Source organism: Arachis ipaensis, chromosome B6, assembly GCF_059453495.1.
Source record: "Arachis ipaensis isolate K30076 ecotype BB chromosome B6, ASM5945349v1, whole genome shotgun sequence".
NCBI classification, from domain to species: domain Eukaryota; kingdom Viridiplantae; phylum Streptophyta; class Magnoliopsida; order Fabales; family Fabaceae; genus Arachis; species Arachis ipaensis.
Window position 1 is genome coordinate 27,188,155 of NC_142441.1, and position 11,472 is coordinate 27,199,626.

General features: G+C 35.8%; 2 protein-coding genes across 2 annotated transcripts; one reads left to right on the top strand and one right to left on the bottom strand.

Annotated features, from left to right (window-relative positions):
• The first annotated feature begins 305 nt into the window (after positions 1-305).
• LOC107648118 (two-component response regulator 24-like) lies at positions 306-1,614 on the top strand. The gene is made up of 2 exons (XM_016352117.3): positions 306-518; positions 1,438-1,614. Exons 1-2 carry the CDS (start codon positions 306-308, stop codon positions 1,612-1,614), a joined length of 390 nt encoding a protein of 129 aa, XP_016207603.1.
• A 5,376-nt stretch (positions 1,615-6,990) lies between these two features.
• LOC110271978 (zinc finger BED domain-containing protein RICESLEEPER 2-like) lies at positions 6,991-11,074 on the bottom strand. The gene is made up of 3 exons (XM_088491944.1): positions 10,946-11,074; positions 7,149-9,318; positions 6,991-7,043 (listed from the first exon to the last, which is right to left on the bottom strand). The coding sequence occupies exons 1-3, from the start codon at positions 10,958-10,960 to the stop codon at positions 6,991-6,993; spliced, it is 2,238 nt and encodes a 745-aa protein (XP_088348070.1). The 5' UTR covers positions 10,961-11,074.
• Between the last annotated feature and the right edge of the window lie 398 nt (positions 11,075-11,472).

The window sequence follows — 11,472 nt, forward strand, 5'->3', positions numbered from 1 at the left end:
ATTTTGTTAAAAAAAATTGTCATGTTATAAATATTTTTAGTTGTGTAGTAGTTTTACTCTTGATTAGATATTTAGATGTATATAATAATATTGTTGACCATTTTTTGTTCCAAAAAGAAATCTAAAGATAATTCAAAAATCAACCCTTAGAATAAAGCCCCTTTTCTATTGATTCCTTCGACATTTTCATCAAGACATATCTAACGAGATATAGTAGATATGGAATTTCATTTGATGATTCTCTTTGTTAAATATTTCTTTCAAGTTAGGTTTGTGGTTGACTAAGTCACAAGGAGAGAAACCTAATGACAAGTCGAAATTTATCGACCCAATTAAGAGCTCTTGTCGTAGATGACAACATGATCAACCGAAAGATTCATCAAAAGATGTTGAATGGTTTGGGAGTGGAATGCATGGGAGTAGCAAATGGAAAAGAAGCTGTAGATGTTCACGGTTATGGTCAAAGCTTTGACCTCATTCTTATGGACAAGGATATGCCCATCATGAATGGCATTGAGGTAATAAGCTAAGCTATTATAAGCTCATATTTTAAATTTAGACTGTATATATGTTCATGATATTTAGAAAATTAAAATGAAATGTTTTTATTGAAAGAATAAAAAAGCTTAAGCTTTTGATGCATTAACTAGTGCATTGGTTTAAATTTATTTATACAGTAGGTTAATTATGAAGTTCATTCCATCATCAGTTGCATTAGTCTCTTAACTATAGGTCTTGGACAATTTAAATAATGGAAATGAGAAAAACAAAATCTTGCTCAAATAAAATATCTTTATGCTCCTTCAACGCAAGAAGAGATAGAGAGTTGAGAGACTAATAAATTTTTGGTTCCTATAAAATTTCAGTTTAATTTTTTGTTTTAGTCTAGTATTTTTTAAAAAAAAAAATTGTTTTAGTTATTGCTGACTGTTGTGAAGTGTTAACATAACAGTTTAAATACTGGTATATTATGTATTTTTATATTGATTAACAAAGCAGTAGCAACAGAAACTAAAACTAAAGTCTTAAAACTAAAAGTTTTTAAATTTTATTGGACTAATAATTTTTTTTGGTAGAAACAAGAACCTTATTTATTTAAGCCAAGTTGATGAGATGACTAGCTAGTTTCCTAGGATAGGTTTACTATTTATGAAAAGACTAAGGATAAGGTTCAATATAATGTTAGAGAAATAATTTCTAAAAGAAAATTTCTGAAGTAAAGAATAAAATTGAATGAAGAGTGAAAATTGTAGTTATTTTTTTTTATTAAATATGCATTGCATATGATATTTTTATTTTTTTAATATATTTTTTTATTCTATTGTAAAAATTACAATCTTCACTTTTTACCTAATTTCATTTTTCACCATAACATAATTTTTTCTAGCATGTTGTGTAATGACTAATGAGATTGTCACGTTGCTTTTACATTTATAGGCAACAAAAAAGCTTCGGTCAATGGGCATTTGCAGCATGATTGTTGGTGTGTCATCACGTTCAATGGACGTGGAAATAAGAGAATTTATGGAAGCTGGCTTAAATGATTACCATGAGAAACCATTGACAACTGCTAAGCTTGCTTCCATTATTCATCATATCATCAACACCAAATAAATTATATATGTTTTACTTGAAATGTGAATAATTTCAGGCATATGTATGCTATGTCATATGCAAAAAATTTGTCCGTTCCATTATTGGTCTCTATAGTTACAATGATCCTTTTATTTTTGGAAAGTTCTTAAATGATCTTTGGGATAATTAAGTGGAAACTCATAACTTTTCTTACAGCAGTACAATGTATTATATTTGATATCACTTATATTTTTGACATTCTTTAAATAGTTAAATACTGAATAATTCCCAGAGATTAAAAAAAAATGCGTTAAAAGCTCTCAATCAGCACAATATTACATAAAAAATGTCCAAAAAATAAAAAAAAAAAAAAGAGAAAAAGAAGGAAAAAAGAAAAGAAAAAAAAGACTACCATAAACTATTGATGAGAACACCTCCTGTTCATGTCCTGGTTCGCAACTCAGCCAGACCCAAAAACAGAAAGTTCAATCTACTAAGGTTCATACCTATCTCATCATTATACTTGACTTGTTCAGACCGACCTCTATGCAGAATCTTAACTGCTTTTACAAATGTGCCTATATATTTAAATATGAAATCTTAACAACTCCCAGATAAAAAGGAGAGATAAACTACGTATCAGAAGAGGAAGGGAGGTTACAAGAGTGGTCACTAAGCCAACATTCCACCTATATAATACCCCTTCAGAAATCAGGTATTTCTCAACCCATAGCTCATAAATATGTATTAAACCTTTGCTAACTTGAGCATCGGAGTCCCTTGCAGATACCATCCCCTATCCTTACTCAAAAACATCGGATGGCCTCGCCACACCAGAGGAGACGTCGGACCCAACACCTTAAGGAGTCTGGAACTCATGTTCAGCCCCAAATCGTCATTTTTAGGTAATCTTCGGAACATTGGCGCCGTTGTTGGGGACCTAGAGTTTAACACCCAACTATGGCTAACTATTACCTAGAAGATGGACACACAACATCAGAATCGAAACTCCAAGATGAACAAATTAAAAATGATCGGGCAGTTGTCATCCCTCTCCCACCAAGAGATAGAGGAACTGATGAAGGAAGAGATAGAAACAATCCCAGTGAACGAAGATTAGGATTAGAGATCCATAGACTTGGAACATTAGGAGACAAAGAAGCAACAAAATTAATAGGTTTGTTCCACATGGACAACAAGGTCGATTGGAGTAGTTCGAGATTGCGTTGGAGCGATAATGTGAGTCTGAACGAGCTCTACAAAGAGAGGTACGACAATGTAGGAAGTTGGAAGAAAAATTAGAGAGATTGGAATCCGATCTCAAAGGTAGGAGATCTTGAGCTGGTCGAAAAACCACAACTCTGGAAAGTGAAGATCAATTCTCAGAATAAATCATGTGGGCTAAAGTCCCTAAAAACTTTAAGAGCTCAGACATGGACCTCTACGATAGAACGACTGACCCACGACACTACTTAAGCAATTTCAAAACTCGCATGTATTTGGCCGATGCTTTTGACACAACTCTGTGCAAAGCCTTTCTGACCACATTGGCCAAAGCGGCTTTGACAACTTGGCCAAGAACTTTCCCACTCAATTCTCCATTTAAAAAGACAAATCTAAGCATGCTCCAAGACTCTTGGGTGTCAAATAAGAAGTCGGAGAGTCTTCTAGATCCTACATGAAAAAGTTCAATAAAGTATATTTGGAGATTCAGAACATGCCCACTGAAGCAACTATCATAGGACTCATTAATATCCTCAGAGAAGGTCCTTTCTTATAGTCATATAAAAAAGGCACCCGACTTTTTTGTACAATATTCAACAACGAGATGAAAAATACATTAATCTGAAAGAAACTATTCAGATTATGAAGCCTCAACAAGATCGTCAAAATAACTACTAACTCAAGCACAAATAAAAAGACCACAAAAGAAGATGGGAGTGCGAAGATTGGAAAACATCGTCAAATCCCATAAAGCACCCTAAATAGACATGTTCACATTAACATAAAAGGACCCATTGAAGATAGAACAACTAAGTCATTTCAAAAAAGACATCTCAAAGAAGTCTACCAGGTCGAAAAAGGCTGTAATAAACCTGACCTTTCCACTAAAATTTTTGCACTAGAAGATATCAAAGGTATCGCTATCATCCATGATGATTTCTTGGTGATATAATATTATTAACCAATGTGAAACTCTAAATAAGATATTGGTAAACTAAGAGAGTTCTACAGACATCTTCAAATCTGCCTTCGACAAGAAGAAAATAGCTTAAAGGCGTACCCAAACACTCTATCTGGATTAGGAGAAACACCAATCTAATCACTTGGGTACATAAGCCCTTATACCATCTTCGGTAAAAGTTTTAGAGCCCATACCGTCAGTGTTGACTACATCGTGGTAGACACCCCATCTACCTACAATCCATCAATAGGTCAGACAACATTAAATCGACTAGCTGTAGTAATGTCCCCTTCTCATCTACGTATGAAGTTTCCAACAAAGGAGGGAATAGCTACCATTCATGGGGATCAATAGTCGGAGCATAAATTTTACAATAAAAGTATTAACTTCAGAAGTAGCCCCACAAGCAAAAAAGTCAATACGTTAGAGCTCAAATAGAGGCCACAGGCACATCAGACAATTTTCCAGCCCACAAATAGGAAATCATCTTTCCACCTATCCACGACATTGAATCAATAATCTTAATAGGGACAAATAAAGAAAGCCAAAGGATCGGACTCTATAATGAGGTTGAAACCTCCAAGCTTACAGAGAAAACTCCGACCCCGTCTTCGAGATATGACTTCAAAAAGAAGATTCCAAGAAAAAAGTGGCCATGATATACAATAAGAAGGTTGTACGACGAACCTTCTAAAATAGCGACCTCGCCTTGATTCAAAATGACATCGGGCCGAATCGGGTGAAGAAAAGATGGCAACAAAATGGAAGGATCCCAACAAAGTTACTTGGGAAAGAATTACTACAAAATATCCAACTTGCTTGAAAACAATCTACCTAGATCGTACCATGTCTACAACTAAAGAGATACGACAGCTAGAAAGCAAACCATACTCCTTGATGCACTATTTTCCCGACCTCAAGGCTTTACTAAAATATTTTTAACAAGGCATCAAAATAAGGACTAGGAGTTCCACTTGTAAAAAGCTCCTAGTAGCAACTGACCATCTATTGTAATTGCTTTCAAAGATTAATAAATCAAGTCACTTACATTTCTACAAGTTTTCATTGAATCTGACTTACATGACTTGAATTCGTGCTCGAAAAAGTGCGAAAATAGCTAAACCAACTTTGACAGTCGGGGCTATGAAGCGACGAGGTCTGAGTTCAAGGACTAATTATATAAACGAATCAAAGAGAAATCTAAATCGTAAAAAAAATCCTATAACCCACAATTCGTACGAAAAACGAGTTAGGAAAAAGTCGAAAATGACAAATCAAAAGTTGAAGCATGCATTGTAAGAGCTGATAAAGCCCTAAAACGGGTAAAAGAAAACACGACAAGAAAAATAATCATCAAGCTAAACAACTCATACAAAAATGAGTTAAAAAGGAAAGAAAGAATTGTAAAAATGATTCAAAAAAATTGAAACATAAAAACAATCCTCTAATTAAAATACCTCGTACTAATCGAGATAATGAAGTCAAAAAGGACAAATTAAAAAGCATGCAGTAAAAAGAAACAAGTTATGAGGTCTTCTATAAACTATACTAGAAGTTGGAAGCGTGCGAGTTTCAAAAGCATGCACAACACTTAGCAAAATTAAAGCTAACAAAGCTATTCAACAATGGATGTAACCCAGAAGAGTGCAAACAAAAGCATGCTAAGAAAAGCAGTGTGACTTAGTACAATTAAAGTCAAAATCTCCCAATAAAGGGCATAAATATCTAAAATATTATAATCTTTATTCAAAAATCTACAACTCGGAAAACATACACAAAAGGAAAAAACAAAGGAAAAGCAACAACAACATCAGAAGGAACGACCTCGAATGAAAGGTCGATAGTTGCAACATTCGAAAAGACCTCGTGAGTTCTATCTTTAGACTTAGGAGCATCTTCCTCAGTAGCATAAGAGGTATGAGGATCCACGATTTGGCCATCCACCACGACCTTGTCTGGGTCGATAAAAGAAATGACCAAGTCAGGCACCAACACTCGAACCTGAGCCTTCAAATTTTCTAGTGTAATCCAATCCCTTTTCAAAGCCTACTCAAGTTGCTCATAATCCTTTCTCATCCTCTCCAAGTCTTCAACTTCATGTCTTCATCGTAAAGTCGTACTTTCTCCGATTCAACCTTCTTTTGAGTCTCGAATTTAGTATCTCGGACCTCGTCACTCTCCTTAATCATCTTTCTTAGATCAATATTATCCGACCTCGTAGTGTTATGTTCAGCTTCAAGTCAGACATTCTCTTTCTCAAGAACCTCAATCTTAGAATGAAGGTCAGAAAGCTTAGATTGCAAGGTGTTGGAGAGAAGATTCTTTAAGCTTCTTCTGAATGGCCCTGCATATAACCAAAGTGTGAATCCTACTTTTTATGCACACCTCTAAGTTCTTCTCCATTCCCAGGTCATTTATAGCTATGTTGCTGTCCGACATGATATACTCATTAGTAAAGCTCAAAACATCAAACTTGGTATTAAAGGAGTTCCCTTACTTGTTGCTAAGATTTTTTTCTTTTACGAGAACTCTCTTGATCAAACCCTTGTCCAATTCATGAAACTTGGGAACTAGGGAAGCTTTGGAAGAACCTTGGTAATTTGAAGGTCGGGATCTATTTCAAACAACATGCGAAGAGGAGGGTGGCAACTCGGGAGAAGAATTCATATCCAAATGATCACGACCTTTTGTATTTCCAGTTGAGCTTGGCATTGATTTAAGTTTTTCTTGGAAGCTTTCAACTTATAAGCTTCAGATGAGCTGACCATTCTCTCTACTAAAAAGGAGAACTACTTCAGAATGCATATATATAAAAGAAACAAACCATACAACCTAGGGGTGTAATCGGTTCGGTTTGGTTCGGTTTTGGACCGAAAACCAACCGAACCGACCTGATCGGTTGAACTTTAATATCAACCATTCGGTTGGCTGCTTTCTGGACAACCGAACCGAACCGTACCGAACCAACAGCGGTTTGGTTCGGTCGGTTTTTTCGGTTTTTTTATATCTAATAAACAGAATTTAAAATATCATAAAATAAAGTTTAAAACCTTCAATAAACCAGAATTACAAGAGTATATCACATTCAAATCCAGTACAAATTCAACTTAATTAAATATAAAACAAAGGCAATTAAAAATGTCTAGCAAAACAAAAAAAATAAACACACTTTAAACCACAACAGTCACTTTAAAACAAATAAAAACCAAACAGCCAATCAACCACCATACTTAATCTGAATCCACACCAGACTCATCCTCATCTTCTCCGGTTGGTGCAATTTCTACAAAAATAAAACAAGAAAATCAATATAGATTATAAATATAATATAGATTATAGATTATAAACATAAACCATGAAAGGAACTACAAATTTCTTTTTTGCATACCTAATTCAAGTTTCTCAAACTCTTCAATAAGCTCCTCAAAATCAGTTGTCATTGGAGAAGCACGAAGCCAATTTTGTGTGCATATCAATGCCTCAACTGTCTTTGGAGTTAAAGAACTCCTATAGTTGTTAAGCACTCTTCCACCAGTGCTAAAAGCTGATTCTGAAGCAACAGTTGAGACCGGCATTGCTAGGACATCTCTAGCTATTTGGGATAAGATAGGATACTTGCTAGAATTTACCTTCCACCAATTCAATATGTCAAAAGTATTTTGATCACCAGGCTTCTCTAAACCATCCATCAAATACAAATCCACCTCATTCTTGTTGATGATCTCATGAAAATGCACCTCCTTAAAAAAATCACCAGCCATGTCGCCATCAGGTACTCCCACATCTGATGCACCATCCATTGTTGTTGAAGTAAAAGATCTTCCCCCATTATTTGCATTCATATAGCATTCAAACATCTTGGAGAAGGTTTCTTTCACTTTTGCACCCAAAAAATCAGCATCATCCTTATCATATAGCTTTTCAAAGCTAAAGTTGACAAACTTCAACTTGTATCTAGGATCAAGAATCACAGCAACAAAAATCGTCATGTTGATATTTTTAATGTTACCCCAGTACTTGTCATACTTAAGCTTCATCCTCTCAGCCATACTCCCAAGTAATGGATCTCGACTACCACAAGAAGCTTTGAACACACGCAAAATCTTACAAAACTCATGAAAATATTGAGAAGAAGTCACAAGCAAACTACCAGACACACTCTTTGTAACATCATGAAAAATTTTCAGGAATTCCATAAAGTGTTTTGCATTATCCCAATCAATATTCCTCGGAATACCACCTTGCATTAGAGCATATTCTGTATCTCTCTCCCCTAGCCTCTTGAACGCCTTTTGAAACTTCAAACCACTTTCAAGCATGGTGTATGTAGAGTTCCATCTAGTGGGAACATCGAGTTGGACAGTACACTTGTCTTGTATCCTAGCTTCCTTAATGAAATTTTTGAACCTATTCATACGACTAGGGGAAGCACGCACATATCTAATAGCATTTCTTATCTTGCTAATAGATTCATGCATCTCTTTCAATCCATCATTAACAACAAGATTAAGAATATGTGCACAACACCTAACATGCAAATGCTCTCCTTTCAAAGGATGTAAATTCCAATCCTCCATTCTAGTTCTTAGGTAAGATATTGCAGTGTCATTAGAACTAGCGTTATCAACAGTAATTGTGAACACTCTAGATATCCCCCACCCCAAAAGACATCTCTCAATCTTTCTACCAATTGTTTCTCCCTTGTGGTTTTTAATAAGACAAAAATTAATAATCCTCTTTTGCAATTTCCAATCATGATCAATGTAATGAGCAGTGAGACACATATAATTCAGATTTTGCACAGAAGTCCAACAATCAGTAGTTAAACAAACAGATTGATTCGGTTGCTTGAACACAGTTTTCAACCTATTCTTCTCACTAATATAGAGATTCCAACAGTCCTTAGCAACAGTAATCCTTCCCGGAAGTGAAAATCTAGGCTGCACAATACTCATATAGAATCTAAATCCCTCCCCCTCAACAAACTTGAATGGTAGCTCATCAACAATTATCATCCTAGCAAGGGCTTTTCTACACATTTCAGCATCAAAAGTAACTGCAGTAAATACCCCTTCACCCTCTTTTTTTTGTTGGAAGGTAAGGATTGTTTGACTAGGGTCACCCGACTCCCTAGGAAATTTTTTACATTGGTTCAACAAATGATAACGCATATTAGTTGTACCATTTCTATGAGAGTCACATGCATATGATGCACCACACCAATTACATTTAGCCCTAGGATGTGATGGCTTGGACTTAAGATCCCTTGTAAAGTGTTCCCAAGTCCAAGATCTAGGTCTAGAAGGTTTTCTGTTACCTTCATTAGCTTCATCCTTGCTATCCTCTTCATCAGTTTCCACAGTACTTGGAGATGGATTTGTTGGAGTTGCTCCCGGAGTTGCACCCACATTAGTTGAATGAACCTTCCTCTTCTTTGATCTAGGATGGGGCGGGGGTTTGGTAAGCACGCCGCTGTCCGTTGAAGAACGTACCGCGGACTCAACAATTTCACCCCCAACTTCAGGCGTCCGCTCACTGGGCACCTCATTGCTTGTTGGCTGCATATATATATAAACAGAACAATGAAAAATTAAGGTTTTTAATTCATGAACAGCACCAAAAGTATTGTTTCCAGCAACAAAACAAGCATCATTAACAGCTCTAACAGTCCACCAAAACAAGCATAATTAACAGCTCAAATAGTCCACCAAACTACACATTCAAGATGCATTATACTCAACATAACAAAGGAAGAATTTCACATATAAGTATAACCATCATTTATTATTTATTTTTCTATTTATTTCATAAGAAATATAATGAATTAATAGTATTCTAATAATGATTCGAAAACACAACATGCATTTAAAGAAATATATAAAGATTTAAGCTAGCATGAAGTTTCTGCATCAGTTTTTAAGAATAGCTCTCCTAGTAGGCTGCATCAGCATCATCGTAATTATTATTCAAACGCGTCCTAGAAGAACCCAAATTTTTCTGACATGGATCATAGGTGGAAGCACATACATAAAGTAGTTTAGTTAGCTGTATGAGGAGGCAATTTGTCAAGCCATTATTTAATGTTACACTTACACTTAAACATAAGTGGGATGATGACAAAGCAAGGGGTTTATGTATGTCATGCCATTAATTTTAAGCAAATGGATCATTTTAATTTAGCTAAACTACAGCTTGTGGTCTCAAATGGAACATAATAATGGAAACGTTCAAAATTAATTGGGGCATGTGCTATGTAGACAAGCCAGGAAATTCTAGATTAGTACTGCTTCAGGACACTACTGCATTCCTCAGATACCAAAAGTCCAAGATTAAGGTTAATCATAACATGTACTAGATTCTCTTGATTAATTAATCATAAATTGTTACAAGTTACAATTTTTTTCTATCAATTGGAAGTGTAATAAATAAATCTTTTTTTTCCTTATAGTTTATGAAATATATATTTAGAATCAATTATAGGCTTCAATAATAAAATTAAAGAAACATGTACCTTGACATCAAATACATCATCACATTTGGAGTCAAACATGATCTTAGTTAACGGCATTGAATGGCACAGGGGAATTAAAGAATCAATTTCCTTTTTCTTGAAGTAACCTTGCTTCAGGTTATTATTGACACTAATTAGAATAAGGTCTCCTATGCACCCAGAAACCAAAAAGAAATACTATCATGTGCCAAAGAACATAAGATTCTATGCAGTTTGTCCCAAACAAGATATATAATAGACCTTCTATCAAAATTGGGAATGAGTGAAGCTAGTCCAATGCCTATTTCAATGATTTCATCCCTAAAATTACTATCAAGTATCAACTGCCACTTTTAGCCAGTTCATGCACTCACCACTAAAGCTGAATTCTAAAGCTTGACAGCAAACTTCATATTACCTCACAAGCAATGTATTCAATGAATGTCTCTATTTTTCATCCAGGAAAAAAATTAAAATAAAAAAAAAGCGATGCATTATCCTGTGAGTTCTTGATGTAGCCAATACAAACAGAATTTCTAGCTACAGAATTTCTAAAAAACATAACCACAAAAGCACAAACAGAATTTCTAAAAATCATAACCACAAATAGAATTTGTAAAAACAATTGTTCAGGTTAAATCAAGCACAGTATCACTAAATAGAATCTCTAAAAATAATTGTTCAGAATTTCTAACCTCCGAAGAAGACATTGTGGAGTTGCTTTCTGCAGGAGATGGCTTGGTGACAGGAGTGCTGCTCGGCGGTCGAGTTGGACTGCGACGGCCACTGGAGTCTTGCTTGGCGACTGGACTGCTGCTTGGCGACAGGACGGTGACAGGACTGCTTCTCGGTGAATGGATTGCTCCTCGGCGACGGCGACCCAGCGAGGCAGCGACGGCGACCCAGCGACGGCGATGACTGAAGAGAAGAAGAGAGGAAGAGAAGCTAGGGTTCTCCTTCAGGGTCTCCTTCTCTCGAGCATGGTGGAATCGAAGGTGGAAGTGTGGAACCGTGGTCGTGGAAGAGAAGAACAGAGGAAGAAAGCTAGGGCTCCGGATTCGCCGTTCGCGTAAAAGAGAGGAAGAAGGCTAGGGCTGTGTGTGAAGTTGCCCTTTTATACCTAGGTTAAAGGGCAGCTTAGTAAAAACACACCATTGAACCCTCATTATTCGGTTCGGTCCGGTTCGGTTCGGTTTCTTTCGAGTCAACCGAAAACCGAACC